The following is a 16,901-nucleotide window of genomic DNA, read 5'->3' as shown; positions in this document are numbered from 1 at the left end:
GAAGATTTCAGAAAATATTTACCAAATAATGTAAAAGATAATTCAAGTAACATAACGAGGCTATATACAGGGAGTCAGTGTGCGGCTGTACAGGTTAGAGTTAATTTGTACATATAGGTAGGGGTGAAGTGACTATGCATAGATAGACGAGTAGCAGCAGTGTACAAAACAATTGGGGGGGTCGTCAAGGGAAGTTAAGGGGCCTTTTGGTCCTAGATTTGGTGTTCCGCTTTTTGAGGATCTGGGGACCCATGCCAAATCTTTTCAGTCTCCTGAGGGGTTTTGTCGTGCCCTCTTCAGTCTTAATGTGTTTGGACCATGATAGTTTGTTGGTGATGGGGACACCAGGGAGTAGAGGAGGGGACTAAGTACACACCCCTGAGGGGCCTCAGTGTTGAGGCTCAGCGTGGCAGACGTGTTGTTGTCAACCCTTACCACCTGGGGGCGGTCCATCAGGAAGTCAAGGATCCAGTTGCAGAGGGAGGTGTTTAGTCCCAGTGTTCTTAGCTTAGTGGTGAGCTTTGTGGGCACTGGTGTAGTCCATGAACAGCATTCTCTCACAGGTGTTCCTTTTGTCCAGGTGGGAAAGGGCAGTGTGGAATGCGATTGAGTTTGCGTCATCTATGGCTCTGTTGGGGCGGTATGCGAATTGAAGTGGGTCTAGGGCAGGGGTGTCAAAGTCAAATGGACGGAGGGCCAAATAAAAAATTTAGCTACAAGCCGAGGGCCGGACTGTTCGAATGTTCATTGAAAAAATTTTAAATGACGCATATAGTCTAGTGAACCTAATTGAACCTACTGAAAACCTAACAAATATATTCCAATATGATCAGATAAATAAAGCAATATTTTCTTATGGCTCTGTCAGTAATCTTTAATTTTCAACAGACACAAAAGACAAATTTCCTTTATATAAAAATCCCCATAACATGAACATTAAATGAAAGAAACCGGTATTCAAGGCACCATCAGTAGCCTATATTTTCTATTTTAGCAAAAGTGGGCTAAATTTACTTCAAAGAAAAAAACAATAATAGCAATTTTCTATCATCCACTCAACTGAAATATTTTTAAAATATAATTGGATTGAAATACAATAAAATAAAGTGCAAAAATCTATTAATCAAAAACAACACTTTGTTTAAGGAGAAGTAACATGCAGTGAAAACAAATATTAAACTTTAACTTTTAAACTTGAACTGAGTAAAAACTCTAAATATGTGATTGCACAGTAATGTTCACTTGTTTGAGGTTGAGGGTGATACTTGGTGGTGTCCCATCTTTTCCACAAGTTCATCAATGTTCGGGGTAAGGCTCTGAGCTGAGGAAATCCTCAGAATTGAGTGGAGGTGTTCAGCAGTAAGTCGACTTCTGTGTGATGTTTTGTTCAAGTTCATCAAAGAAAACAGTTGTTCACACAGGTATGTGCTGCCAAACATAGACAACGTTTGAGCAGCCTGGATGCGCAGCTGGAGCATTGTGTCGGGAGGAAACGGGCGAACTCCGCAGCACCCACTGCCGCATATTTTGCCCTCAGTGCATCATTGCATTGGAGGTCAATCAACTCCATTTGGAGGTTTGGTGGTGAGCTTTCCACGTCAACAGCAAATGGCAGTTCCAACCTGCTTTTTGTGCTTCAAAGTCAGCAAATCGGCGTCGAAAGTCAGCGGCAAGCATACCTATTTTATCAGCCAACTGTGCGCTCGGGAACGCACTGGTAGAGAGCTTCTCTTTCATGGTCTGGCAGCTGGGAAAGTGGCTCAAATTTTCTTTCCGCATCTGCGTCTCCCACAGAGTCAGTTTGGTTTTAAATGCCTTCACTGTACTGTACATATCAGAGATGACACGATCCCGACCCTGCAGCTGCAAGTTCATTGCATTCAGATGACTCGTAATGTCACACAGAAAAGCCATTTCACACAGAAACATTTCGTCTCGGAGTTGTGTTGTGTCTTTCCCTTTGCTGTCCAAGAACAGACAAATCTCCTCACGAAGCTCGAAACATCTTTGAAGCACCTTTCCCTGGCTTAGCCATCGCACCTCTGTGTGATAAGGCAAATCACCATGCTCCGTTTCTAACTCCGTCAGAAATGCCTTGAACTGGCGGTGATTCAAACCTTTGGCTCTGATAAAGTTAACTGTGCGCGTGATGATGCTCATTACATGCTCCATTTTCAAGGCTTTACCGCACAACGCTTCCTGGTGTATGATACAATGATAAGCTGTCAGCTCACCTGTCGCGTTTTCCTCTTGCATCTTTTCCCGTATCTTCGCCACCAGTCCGCTCCTGTGTCCACACATCGCAGGTGCTCCGTCGGTTGTCAAACCCACGAGTTTTTCCCAAGGCAGCTCCATCTCATTTACACATCTTGACACCTCTTCATACAAATCATGCCCCGTAGTTGTGCCATGCATAGGACGTAAAGCCAAAAACTCCTCTGTCACGCTTAGGCTGGAGTCCACTCCGCGGATGAAAATTGACAACTGGGCAATGTCAGAAATGTCGGTGCTCTCATCCACAGCCAAGGAATATGCAATGAAATCTTTTCCCTTTTTCACAAGCTGCTCTTTTAGATTGATGGACAACTGGTCTACTCTCTCGGCAATGGTGTTTCTGCTCAGACTCACATTTAAAAAGAGTTGCCTTTTTCTGGGCAAACTTCGTCACAAACTTTAATCATGCAGTTTTTGATGAAATCCCCCTCCGTAAATGGCCGGGCTGATTTAGCGATCTCTTCTGCCAAAATAAAACTGGCCTTGACAGCAGCCTGGCCTTGTGATTTGGCTTTTTTGAACAGAGCCTGTCGAGATTTGAGGCCTCGTTTTAATTCCTCTGCCTTTTGTAGCCTTTGTTCCATGTCCATATTCTTGTTTTTGTCCGCGTGTTTCGTTTCATAATGTCGTCTCAGATTATACTCTTTCAGTACCGCCACACTTTCTCCACACAGAAGACACACAGGTTTTCCAGCTACCTCCGTGAACAAATACTCCGACTCCCACCTTGTTTGAAACCCCGGTTCTCAGTGTCCACCTTCCGTTTTGCCATTTTTGATGGGTATCTGAAAGTTAATTTTACTGTGATGCTGACAACTGCTGTGCCAATAAATATTGAAATGAAGCAGCCTACTGCTCGGTGCGTCACCGTTGCATTGTGGGAAATGTAGTATTGGTGCGTGTAAAAGATCTGCGGGCTGCCGGCTTGCTGCGGTCTGCGGGCCGGTTCTAATAATAAATCAAGATCATCCCAGGGGCCGTAAAAAAACCTTCTCGCGGGCCGGATGTGGCCCGCGGGCCTTGACTCTGACATATGTGGTCTAGGGTATTCGGGAGGATGCTGTTGTGAGCCATGATCAGCCTTTCAAAGCTCTTCATGGCTACCGATTTGTGTGCAACGGTGTGTTAATCATTTAGGCAGGTTACCTTCGCTTCCTTGGACACAGGGACTATGGTGGTCTGCTTGACACATGTTGGTATTACAGACTCAATCAGGGACAGGTTGAAAATGTCAGTGAAGACTCTTGCCAGTTTGTCCACACATGCTTTGAGTACACGTCCTAGTAATCCATCTGGCCCAGCGGCTTTGCGAATGTTTACCTGTTTAAAGGTCTTGCTACCAAGAGCGTTATCACACAGTCATCCAGAACAGCTGGTGCTCTCATCCATGCTTCAGTGTTGCTTGCCTCGACGTGAGCATTAAAGGCATTTAGCTCGTCTAGTAGGCTCGCGTCACTGAGCAGCTCGCGTCTGGGTTTCCCTTTGTAGTCCGTAATAGTTTTCAAGCCCCTCATCTGACGAGCATCAGAGCCGGTGTAGTAGGATTCAATCTTAATCCTGTATTGATGCTTTGCTTGTTTGATTGTTCGTCTGAGTGCATAGCGGGGTTTCTCATAGGTGTCCGGATTAGAGTCCCGCTCCTTGAAAGCGACAGCTATAGCCTTTAGCTCAGCGTGGCTGTTGCCTGCAATTCATGGCATCTAGTTGGGTTATGTACGTATGCTCACTGTGGGGATGACGTTGTCGATGCACTTATTGATGAAGCCGATGACTGAGGTGGTATACTCCTCAATGCCATTGGATGAATCCCGGAACATATTCCAGTCTGTGCTAGCAAAACAGTCCTGTAGCATCCGCGCCATTTGACCACTTCCGTATTGAGCTAGTCACTGGTACTTCCTGTTTTAGTTTTTGTTTGAAATCAGGAGGATAGAATTATGGTCGGATTTGCCAAATGGAGGGTGGAGGAGAGCTTTGTATGCATCTGTGTGTAGAGTAAAGGTGGTCTAGAGTTTTTTTTTTCCGTCTTTTTTTTCCCCCTCTCCCCCCTCTGGTTGCACGTGACATGCTGGTAAAAATGTGGTAAAACTGATTTGTTTGCCTGCGTTTAAAGTCCCCGGCCACTAGGAGCGCTGCTTCTGGGTGAGCATATTCTTGTTTGCTTATGGCCTTATAGAGTTGGTTGAGTGTGCTCTTAGTGCCAGCATCCGTCTGTGGTGGTAAATAAACGGCTACGAATAATTCTAGTGTGGTCTACAGCTTATCCTTAGGTACTCTAACCTAGGCGAGCAATACCTCGACCTCTTTAATATTAGACATCGTGCACCAGCTGTTATTGACAGACACACATCCCCACCCCTCGTCGTACCAGACCTATAGCTTCTCTGTTCTGCCGTTGCATTGAATCCCAGTAATCCCAGTTCTGATGTCCAGTAGTTACTTTCGGTCATAAGAGACTGTATAGCAGCAACATTATGTACAATATAAGTTACAAACAATGCAAAAAAATGAACAAAATAGCACAATTGATTACGGGCATGTAACACGTCAGCCATCCTCTAGGGTACCATTTTAAATAACTGATGTCAGTTACCATCATTCTGTTATCAGATGTTAATGCACTCGACTTGTTGTTCAATAATAAAAGCAAGTTGTCAAATCACAACAGGGACACAACTCTTTCTGCAGACGTTTAAGAGTTTTTGGAAACCTCTGTTACGAAGCTTTACATCTGCGCTGTTCAAGTATGTGTTTTTGTAAAATTCAGTGAATTTTTGTAAAAAAAAATATCCTTGTGGATAGTTGGTTGGTTCTAACTTTGCAACCAATGGCTTTTGTTTAGCATGCATTTTAAAGTGAAAAACCAGGTCTCTGTGTCACTGTTACCATGGGATTACCCTATGCACAGCAGTATAACATTTGTTTTTTAAAATTCCCACAAGTATGTTTCTATGAAATTATTGTTTAAATAATATGGCCCTTTTTATTTTAAAAGGTGAGGCCTATCAGCCCAAATGACAAGATTGTGGACAAATTAATCATCAACTCTTGCGGGTACAAGCGCTCTCTCTCGCTCTCGCTCTCTCTCTCTCGCTCTCGCTCTCTCTCTCTCGCTCTTGGGACAGTGGCATGCTTTCTCTGTGTTCACAAAGCCACCAGTGTTGTCCAGGCTGGATCCAACACACTGACCCAGTCCAGCCCAGTGTTTATGTGATATGACAGATCTGATGCTTGGTACCACCTCCTTAGCTTGGCACAAGTCAAGGGCCATGACAATGAACCATTAATCACAAAGTCTGTCTGTGTAGTTGCCAATGGGCAGGTTTGAATGGTGGGAGAAACAAGGACAACAAAATTCAGTTTCAGCAATATTGGGATGCTATTAAAAGCACCGTCCTTTAATTTTCTTCCAGCCACACAGCACTTGCTATGCTGAGGAATTGGGTTGAAGAAATGGACATTAACACTCATTGTGTTCATAGGTTGAACAGTAAGACAGCTGTTATAAAAGGGCCACTACTGGGCATGCTGATCCTGAGCCCATTTTCTGCCGTCCCTCATTAGAATTCTTCTGAGTAGGACAATCTGTTAACAAATTAACTTCCGAGACGTAATTGCGGAAGACTAATTGCTATCAGAGGGGAAGACCGTGCACAATAAGTAGAAAAACACAAATTGGGAAGGAAATGGCAGTGGAAAAGGGGTATTATGAAAATGAGTAAGGAGTCTGTTTTTCCTGATTCACGGTGCACTATGCTCATATACATTTTTTTATTTTACCTTTATTATACTAGGCAAGTCTGTTAAGAACAAATTCTTATTTTCAATGACGGCCTAGGAACAGTGGGTTAACTGCCTGTTCAGGGGCAGAACGACAGATTTGTACCGTGTCAGTTTGGGGATTTGAACTTGCAACCTTCCGGTTACTAGTCAAACACTCTAACCACTAGGCTACCCTGCCGCCACAGACCAGACAGACAGACCAGACAGACAGACCAGACAGACAGACACGGAAAGTATTCAGACCCATTTTTTTGTTACAGCCTTATTCTAAAATGTATAAAATAAAATCCTCAGCAATCTACACACAATACCCCAATACACCATAATAACATATCACGTCTTTTGGAAACCTGGCACCATTCCTACGGTGAAGCGTGGTAGTAGAATCATGCTGTTGGGATCTTTTTCAGTGGCAGAGACTGGGGAAACTAGTCAGGATCTAGGCAAAGATGAACGGAGCAAAGTACAGAGAGATCCTTGATGAAGGACCTCAGACTGGGGCGACGGTTCACCTTCCAACAGGACAACGACCTTAAGCACCCTGCCAAGACAACACAAGTGGCTTTTGGATTGGTCTCTGAATGTCCTTGAGTGGCACAGCCAGAGCCCGGAATTGAACCCAATCTAATGTCTCTGGAGAGACCTGAAAATAGCTTTGCAACCAACGCTCCCCATCCAACCTGACAGAGCTTGAGAGGATCTGCAGAGAAGAATGGGAGAAACTCCAAATACTGGTTTGCTAAGCTTGTAGTGTTATACCCAACACGACTCGAGCCATCGTTGCCAAAGGTGCTTCAACAAAGTACTGAGTAAAGAGTCTGAATACTCATGTAAATGTAATATTTCAGTTTATGTTTTAATAAATTAGCAAACCTTTCTAAACCTGTTTTTGCTTTGTGATTATGGGGTTGCGTGTGTGAATTAAGGGGAGGGGAAACAATTTAATACATTTTTAGAATAAGCCTGTAACCTAACAAAATGTGGAACAAGTCAAGGGGTCTGAATATGCACTGTATATTTCCACTTCCACATTGTTTTTCATTTATGATAGCACTGTCTGATACTCACCAGTAAATGAACAACTTTATAGCTTATATGCATTACATCACAAAAAAAAGTCCCTAGAACCAGTATTAGGAAACGCTTGTAGTATTTCCCCCTCATTCCCCTAGATTCTATGTATACAGTGTCCCAGCTGTCAACTGTAATACAGCTGGACACGGTCAAAGAAAAGAGCCATGCAATGTCACACGACATGAGGCAGAACTTCTGCTTGGGCTTTTCAATGTGATTGCATTGTTGTGCGTATAGTGTTAGCTGGTATGTCAAACAATGGGGTAGTTCTCGTGCCAGTGTGCCCTCTGTGTACACACACACAGCAAGGGGTCATTACATTTGCATGCATATGAGTAAGCAACAACTAAAAACTGTTGCAGACCTTGACCTGTATCTAACACCTCATCTCACAGTCAATAAAGCCCGGCATGATATGACTTTTATGGTGGGAAGGGAAGGGCACCATCAAATGGGGACGGTGAGATGAATCTGTCATGTACGTTCTGAAACGTACCTGCAATCTCCCATGTTTTGCGTTTGGTGTATGTGTAAGACAAACGGTCATAAACTCCCATCAAAGAATCCCCAGGTTCAAAGGCGGTCTTTATCTAGCTTCTTGGCTCCACTTGTTATTTTACGGCCTGTATGCGGATTCACACTAGATATTTGCTGCAGACATTGTGCAAGTCCTTTACAAGTGAGTGATGTCTCACATGGTCTTTGCTTTGATCCAGGTCTTCTGCTCATACTCTTTTCCCCTGGGATAAGGATGGCTATTTATCGTCTTGTCTCACTGTCTTCCAACCAGCTCACTGTGCCTAGTACCACCAGTTATGGGAGAAGAAACTTACGTACCTACAACATTTTTTAAATGCCCTCATTCAGAAATATGATATTTGTCAAACCACTGTGTGTGTTGGTTATAATAGATGGCGCCATATCCACAGAGATGATACCACAGAACATCAGATTTAGGCAGACCTGCCAAGTAGACGCGTCATTGTTAAAGCCCCAGGTGATATTGTCAGACTTTGTCCGAGGTAGTAACACAGTCATCATTAAAAATGTAATCTATAACATAAGTTGCTAAAACTCTTTTGTACTATTCCTGAATGATGCTTTTCCCCCCACATAAAGGACAGTAGAAAGTGTTGCGTGTCTTCCCCTTTCAGGTAGAAGTTAGTTTATGGGATGCTAACTTGATGTGATGCCGTCCTCTGACCTCCATAAGGTGACCTGACAAAACATGTTGTGATTAGGGTTTTGGCACCATTCCACCCAACTCCCTGGCTTTAGCGCTAAACTGAAACTTCAAAGCGATTTGCAGGTAGAGCTCCTGGAAAAGGTGCCCTCATCCTCTGCCTAAGCAACTTACTACATTTGCCAAAACCATAGAAAGCGTATTACGCACACCTCTTGTATGGCCACAGATTACTGTAATTCCTCCGTCAGAGCCAAGTCGAGGTTCTCCTGAAGAGCTATACCGGCGTAAATACGATTTCGGTTACAACCACATGTTCAATCCCTTCACGTTTCCGCTAACGTACACTCAGACTTGGCTTAGGTAATCCTTGGTGGTCATGATCCTTAGGGTCATTATCCAATTGTTTTGTCATGTGTTTGCTGTGCCCCTTGCCACGAACCCTCCCCCATAGCTAATGTCTTAATGAGATAAAGGAAGCAGCCCAGATGGGCAACCTGGTATCTCTCGTCAACCAACACATGGCGTCAAGATTGAGCCCCATCATAAAGGTCATAGGCCACAAAGGAGTTTATAGCTCAGCAGCTAAAATACTGGGCCCTGAATTCTTCCCTGGTGGTCCTGTATGGGGAAAACAACATTTATGTGAGAAACTAAAGGGCCTTACCTGGCCAACAAACACATGTGAAGTTAATTTTTGTTTTAAATTGTGGTGCGAGTCACGCCTCACTCCCTTTAGTTTGCGACCAAAAGCTAAATTGCTAGAATTGGTTACATTCCTATGGATATTTTAAAATATTCCAACTACAAAGACTTATATCAACCTGTGTTTAGAACTTTGACTTACAACCCATGTGATGGAGGATGTTTCCTTACCCTCTGCAGGTTGTGGCCACTGATGTGGATGGCAGGGATTTCGGTACGGTACGCTACTCCATCTCTGACGGCTTTGATAAACAGGACACGCACCCTCTCTTCCAAATCAACCCAGACTCTGGAGAGCTTTGCATCTCACAGGATATCGACAGGGATTCAGGCCTGGCGACCTATGATTTATTAGTGAAAGCTGAGGATCAGGTGAGTTGAGAATGATCAAGTAGTTTTAGTAGTTATACACTGTGTACAAAACATTAAGAACACTTCCCAATAGTGTGTTGCACCTCCCCAACCTTTTTGCCCTCAACAGACTCAATTAGTCCAGCATGGGCTCTAAAAGGTGTCGAAAGCATTCTACAGGGATGCTGACCCATGCTTCCCACTGTTGTCATGTTGGCTGGATGTCCTTTGGGTGGTGGACCATTCTAATATAAACAGTACCAGTCAAAAGTTTGGACACTTACTCATTCAAGTTTATTTATTTTTTTTTTTTTTAAACTATTTTACATTTGTCTATGAAATAGCACACATGGAGTCATGCAATAACAAAAAGTGTTAAACAAATCAAAATGTATTTTATATTTAAGATTCTTCAAAGTAGGCACACTTTGCCTTGATGACAGCTTTGCGTTCTCTGAAGCAGCTTAATAACCTGTTACTCTAACCCCCTACTTTTTCTAACATTCTGTTAAATATCGCGCAACATTTCAGCGCCCTGTTACTCATGCCAGGAATATAGTATATGCATATGATTAGTATGTGTGGATAGAAAACACTCAGACGTTTATAAAACTGGTTAAATCACGGCTGTGACTATAACAGAATGTGCGTTTCATCGAAAAGCGCAGGAAAATCTGATCACTGAAAATGTGAAAATATATCCATGCGCCACTATAACCCATTGTTGAATGTGAACCACATTAAATGGGGCCGAGGTTGCAATACCTACAGCTTCCACACGATGTCAACAGTCTTGTCATTTGCCTACGATTTTTTTTCTTGGTCAAACGGGCACAAGGTAGCGCCTTTCTTCCGGTCTCCGACCGTATATTTTTGTTGAGATTTACCCGGACATTATTTCCAGACGTACAGCTATAGAATATACATCGCCTCGTGATCAATTTGATCGCTTATTAACGTTTACTAATACCTAAAGTTGCATTACAAAAGTATTTCGAAGTGTTTTGTGAAAGTTTATCGTCGACTTTTTTAATTTAAAAAAAATGACGTTACGCATTTTTTTCTCCTTGATCACAGTCTTCATAGATCGATATCTAGGCTATATATGGACTGATTTAATCGGAGAAAAAAATACCCAATAGTGATTTTTATGGGACATCTAGGAGTGCCAACAAAGAAGATGGTCAAAGGTAATGAATGTTTTATATTTTATTTGTGCGTTTTGTGTAGCGCCGACTATGCTAATGATTTTGTTTACGTCCCCTGCGGGTCTTTTGGGGTGTTACATGCTATCAGATAATAGCTTCTCATGCTTTCGCCGAAAAGCATTTTAAAAATCTGACTTGTTGCCTGGATTCACAACGAGTGTAGTTTTAATTCAATACCCTGCATGTGTATTTTAATGAACGTTTGAGTTTTAACGAGTGCTATTAGCATTTAGCGTAGCGCATTTGCATTTCCAGATGTCTAGATGGGACGCCTGCGTGTCGGATAGGAGCAAGAGGTTAATGAGGTAGTCACCAGGAATGCATTTCAATTAGCAGGTGTGTCTTGTTAATTTGTGGAATTTCTTTCCTTATTGCGTTTGAGCATATCAGTTGTGTTGTGACAAGGTATGGGTGGTATACAGAATATAGCCCTGTTTGGTAAAAGACCAAGTCAGTATTATGGCAAGAACAGCTTAAATAAGCAAAGAGGAGGAAAATAAATAACACTGGAACTTGCATGAGAACACCAGCTGTACCGGAAGACTGTGATCACTCTCTCCGCGACTGATGTAAAACCTTTAAACAGGTCAACATTCACAAGGCCACAGGGCCAGATGGATTAACAGGACGTGTACTGTGAGAATGCGCTGACCAACTAGCAAGTGTCTTCACTGATGTTTTCAACCTGTCCGAGTCTGTAATACCAACATGTTTTAAGCAGACCACCATAGTGCCTGTGCCCAAGAACACGAAGGTAACCTGCCTAAATGACTACCAACCCGTAGCACTCATGTCTGTAGCCATAAAGTGCTTTGAAAGGCTGGTCATGGCTCACATCAACACCATTATCCCATAAACCCGAGACCCACTCAATTTGCATACCGCCCCAACAGATCCACAGATGATGCAATCTCTATTGCACTCCACACTTCCCTTTCTCACCTGAACAAAAGGAACACCTATGTGAGAATGCTATTCATTGACTACAGCTCAGCGTTCCACACCATAGTTCCCTCAACTCATCAATACGCTAAGGAGCCTGGGACTAAACACCTCCCTCTGCAACTGGATCCTGGACTTCCTGACAGGCCGCCCCCAGGTCGTAAGGGTATGTAACAACACATCCGCCACGCTGATCCTCAACACATGGGCCCTCAGCGGTGCGTGCTCAGCCGCCTCCTGTACTCCCTGTTCACTCATGACTGCACGGCCAGGCACGACTCCAACACCATTAAATTTGACTATGATACAACAGTGGTTGGCCTGATCACCGACAACAATGAGACAGCCTATAGTGAGGAGGTCAGAGACCTGGCTGTGTGGTGCCAGGACAATAACCTCTCCCTCAACGTGATCAAGACAAAGGAGATGATTGTGGACTACAGGAAAAAGAGGACCGAGCATGCCCCCATTCTCAACGACTGGGCTGCAGTGGAGCAGGTTGAGAGCTTCAAGTTCCTTGGCGTCCACATCACCAACAATCTAACATGGTCCAAACACACCAAGACAGTCGTGAAGTGGGCACGACAACCTATTCCTCCTCAGGAGACTGAAAATATTTGTCATGGGTCCTCAGATCCTCAAAAGGTTCTACAGCTGCACCATCGAGAGCATCCTGACTGGTTGCATCACTGCCTGGTATGGCAACTGCTCAGCCTCCGTCCGCAAGGCACTACAGAGGGTAGTGCGAACGGCCCAGTAAATCAAGCTTCCTGCCATCTAGGACCTCTACAGCAGGTGGTGTCAGGAGGCCCTAAAATTGTCAGACTCCAGCCACCCTAGTCATAGACTGTTCTCTCTGCTACCACACGGCAAGCGGTAACGTTGCGCCAGGTCTAGGTCCAAGAGGCTTCTAAAACAGCTTCTACCCCCAAGCCATAAGACTTCTGAACAACTAGTCAAATGGCTACCCAGGCTATTTGCATTGCCCCCCCCGCCCTGCTCTGTTGTCATTTATGCATAGTCACTTTAATAACTCTACCTACATGTACATATTACCTCAACTAACTGGTGCCCCCGCACATTGACTCTGTACCGGCACCCCCCCGTGTATATTATTTTTTACTGCTGCTCTTTAGTTACTTGTTATCTCTTATCTGTAATTTTTTGCAACTGCACTGTTTGGTTAGGGGCTCGTAAGTAAGCATTTCACTAAGGTCTACCACCTGTTGTATTCGGCGCCTGTGACTAATAATTTTTTTAATTTGAATTGCGCAAAGAAACCGCTACTGAAGGACACCAATAAGAAGAAGAAGAGTTGCTTGCGCCAAGAAACATGAGCAATGGACATTAGACTGGTGGGGGAAAAAAATTGGTTCCAACCGCCATGTCTGTGTGACGCCAAGTAGGCGAACGGATGATCTCTGCATGTGTGGTTCTCACCGTGAAGCATGGAGGTCCCCCATGCTTTCCTGGTGGCGCTGTCAGTGATTTTATTTAGAATTCAAGTCCCACTTAACTAGCATGCCTACCACAGCATTCTGCAGTGATATTCCATCCCATCTGGTTTGTGCTTAGTGGGACTATTATGTTTTTCAACAGGACAATGACCCAACACACCTCCAGACCAAGAAGGAGAGTGATGGAGTGCTGCATCAGATGACCTGGGGTCTAATTTATAAATATTGTGTAGGCACAAAAGAAAGGCGTACACCACTTTCTAAGCTAACTTTGAGATTTATAAAAAACAAACTTGACAGGAGAATGTGCGGTCCTCCACGGACACTTAGACACATACGTATGCACATAAACTGGAGAAATGAGAAACTTAAACTCAGATGGCAGAAGGATGAAACTCGAGAAACACTTTGAAATGGATACCATTTTGTGTAAAATAAATCAAAATTTTACCTCACAAACTCGGCAAAAAAAATATCCTCTCACTGTCAACTGAGTTTATTTTCAGCAAACTTAACATGAAAATATTTGTATGAACATAAGATTCAACAACTGAGACATAAACTGAACAAGTTCCACAGACATGTGAGTAACAGAAATTGAATGTGTCCCTGAACAAAGGGATGGTCAAAAGTAAGTCGGGTGTGGCCACCAGCTGCATTAAGTACTGCAGTGCATGTCCTCTTCATTGACTGCACCAGATGTGCCACTTCTTGCTGTGAAATGTTACCCCACTCTTCCACCAAGGCACCTGCAAGTTCACAGGCATTTCTGGGGGGAATGGCCCTCGCCCTCACCCTCCAATCCAACCTGTTCCAGACATGCTCAATGGGATTTAGCTCTGTCTTGCAGGAAATCATGCACAGAAGGAGCATTATGGCTGATGGCATTGTCATGCTGGGGGGTCATGTCAGGATGAGCTTGCAGGAAGGGTACCACATGAGGGAGGAGGTCTTCCCTGTAACGCACAGCGTTGAGATTGCCTGCAATGACAACAAGCTCAGTCTGATGATGCTGTGACACACCACCCCAGACCATGCCGGACCCTCCTCCTCCAAATGGATCCCGCTCCAGAGTACAGGCCTCTGTGTAACTTTCATTCCTTCTACGATAAACGCGAATCCGACCATCACCCCTCGTGAGACAAAACCGCAACTCGTCAGTGAAGAGTACTTTTTGTCAATCCTGTCTGGTCCAGCAACGGTGGCTTTGTGCCCATAGGCGATGCTGTGGTTGTGATGTCTGGTGAGGACCTGCCTTACAACAGGCCTACAAGCCCTCAGTAGAGTCACTCTAAGACTATTGCAGACAGTCTGAGCACTTATGGAGGGATTGTGCGTTTCTGGTGTAACTCGGGTAGTTGTTGTTGCCATCCTGTACCTGTCCCAGGTGTGATCTTCGGATGTACCGATCCTGTGCAGGTGTTGTTACACGTGGTCTGCCATCACTACATCACGTCCGTCCTGTCTTCCTGTAGCGCTGTCTTAGGTGTCTCACAGTACGGACATAGCAATTTTGCAATTTATTGTCCTGGCCACATTTGCAGTCCTCATGCCTGATTGCAGCATGCCTAAGGCACGATCATGCTGTTGAGTAGAGACCCTGGGCATCTTTCTTTTGGTGTTTTTCAGAGTCAGTAGAAAGGCCTCTTTTAGTGTCCTAAGTTTTCATAACTGTCAGTAAGCTGTTAGGGTCTTAACGACCATTCCACAGGTGCATGTTCATTAATTGTTTATGGTTCATTGAACAAGCATGGGAAATAGTGTTTAAACCCTTTACAATGAAGATCTGTGAAGTTATTTGGATTTTTAAGAATTAAGACAGGGTCCTGAAAAGGGGACGTTTTTTTTTTGCAGAGTTTATTATATATGAAGAGTTCCCTGGAGTGCATACAAAAAATGATATGATTTAAGACAATAAATGCAAACTGGGATCTGTTTTTGCTAAATAACCCCTCATATGTTGTACAGTTTAATCGGGATTCATATTTAATAAGGTGAACAGTAGGACAAATTGTTTAAACTGATGCCGTTTTGATGCCTCAGGCGGGCAGATACACGAGTGCACAGTTTTTTAATGTTTTCACATGTTCGTTACGCAGAACTGTCAATGTGATAATGGCCCTGTCATTGTCAGTTACAATCAGGGTAATTACCACACCTGAATGTGTTACGTAATTTTGTAGCTTTGACAATCAAATGGGTGGGTATTTAAAAGGCATGCAATTACTGACTATGTAATGACTCACAATGGCTGCTTTGGCACTGTTGGAAGATTTGGCGAATGGAAGAATTCTGAGAACGAATTTCCAGAGACCAAGATTTACTGGCCGATGATGATGATGAGTGGATTATGAGCCATTTCAGATTACCAAGCGCTGTTCTCTTGAATCTCTGTGCTGTAGTGGGCCCGGCTTTACTGAGAAGCACCAGTAAGCAATTTGTTTCGTCCGTACGCCACCTTTTGACGTGAATCCTCCGCACAGTTTTATAAATGATGCCCCTGGCCTCCTCAATCAACCGACCTCAACCCAATTGAGATGGTTTGGGATGTGTTGTTCGCAGAGTGAAGGAAAAGCAGCCAGTAAGTGCTCAGCATATGTGGGAACTCCTTTAAGACGGTTGGAAAAGCATTCCAGGAGAAGCTGGTTGAGAGAATGCCAATAGTGTGCGAAGGGTGGCTATACTTTGAAGAATCTCAAATATAAAATATATTTTCATTTTTTTTAACATGATTCCATATGTTTCATTAGTTTTGATATCTACTATTATTCTACAATGTAGAAAATATGAAAAATAAAGACACCCTTTTTTGATTGGGTGTCTGTAATATACACTGCTCCAAAAAATAAAGGGAACACTTAAACAACACAATGTAACTCCAAGTCAATCACACTTCTGTGAAATCAAACTGTCCACTTAGGAAGCAACCAATGATTGACAATAAATGTTACATGCTGTTGTGCAAATGGAATAGACAACAGGTGGAAATTATAGGCAATTAGCAAGACACCCCCAATAAAGGAGTGGTTCTGCAGGTGGTGACCACAGACCACTTCTCAGTTCATATGCTTCCTGGCTGATGTTTTGGTCACTTTTGAATGCTGGCGGTGCTTTCACTCTAGTGGTAGCATGAGTGGCTCAGGTAGTGCAGCTCATCCAGGATGGAACATCAATGCGAGCTGTGGCAAGAAGGTTTGCTGTGTCTGTCAGCGTAGTGTCCAGAGCATGGAGGCGCTGCCAGGAGACGTGGAGGAGGCCGTAGGAGGGCAACAACCCATCAGCAGGACCGCTACCTCCGCCTTTGTGCAAGGAGGAGCAGGAGGAGCACTGCCAGAGCCCTGCAAAATGACCTCCAGCAGGCCACAAATGTGCAGGTGTCTGCTCAAATGGTCAGAAACAGACTCCATGAGGGTGGTATGAGGGCCGATGTCCACAGGTGGGGGTTGTGCTTACAGCCCAACACTGTGCAGGACGTTTGGCATTTGCCAGAGAACACCAAGATTGGCAAATTGCACCACAGACTGTCCAGGAGTTGGCGGATGCTTTAGTCCAGGTCTGGGAGGAGATCCCTCAGGAGACCATCCGCCACCTCATCAGGAGCATGCCCAGGGATTGTAGGGAGTTTATACAGGCACGTGGAAGCCACACACACTACTGAGCCTCATTTTGACTTGTTTTAAGGACATTACATCAAAGTTGGATCAGCCTGTAGTGTGGTTTTCCACTTTAATTTTGAGTGTGACTCCAAATCCAGACCTCCATGGGTTGTTAAATTTGATTTCCATTGATAATTTGTGTGTGATTTTGTTGTCAGCATATTCAACTATGTAAAGGAAAAAGTATTTAATAAGAATATTTCATTCATTCAGATCTAGGATGTGTTATTTTAGTGTTCCCTTTATTTTTTTGAACACTTGTATAAAA

The 16,901-nt window shown here is 43.8% G+C and overlaps 1 protein-coding gene across 2 annotated transcripts in view; it reads left to right on the top strand.

The window, feature by feature from the left end:
• dchs2 (dachsous cadherin-related 2) overlaps positions 1–16,901 on the top strand; it is a 59,458-nt gene that overhangs the window by 4,160 nt on the left and 38,397 nt on the right. For both annotated transcript variants that reach the window (XM_035789095.2, XM_035789094.1), the window contains exon 2: positions 9,200–9,391. In XM_035789095.2, coding sequence (XP_035644988.1) covers positions 9,200–9,391 — 192 coding nt within the window. The remainder of the gene's footprint in view (positions 1–9,199; positions 9,392–16,901) is intronic.

The sequence above is a fragment of the Oncorhynchus keta genome, chromosome 16 (assembly GCF_023373465.1).
Source record: "Oncorhynchus keta strain PuntledgeMale-10-30-2019 chromosome 16, Oket_V2, whole genome shotgun sequence".
Classification (NCBI taxonomy): Eukaryota; Metazoa; Chordata; class Actinopteri; order Salmoniformes; family Salmonidae; genus Oncorhynchus; species Oncorhynchus keta.
Note: the sequence above shows the minus strand (reverse complement) of the source record. Positions and strands in the feature narration are given on the sequence as shown.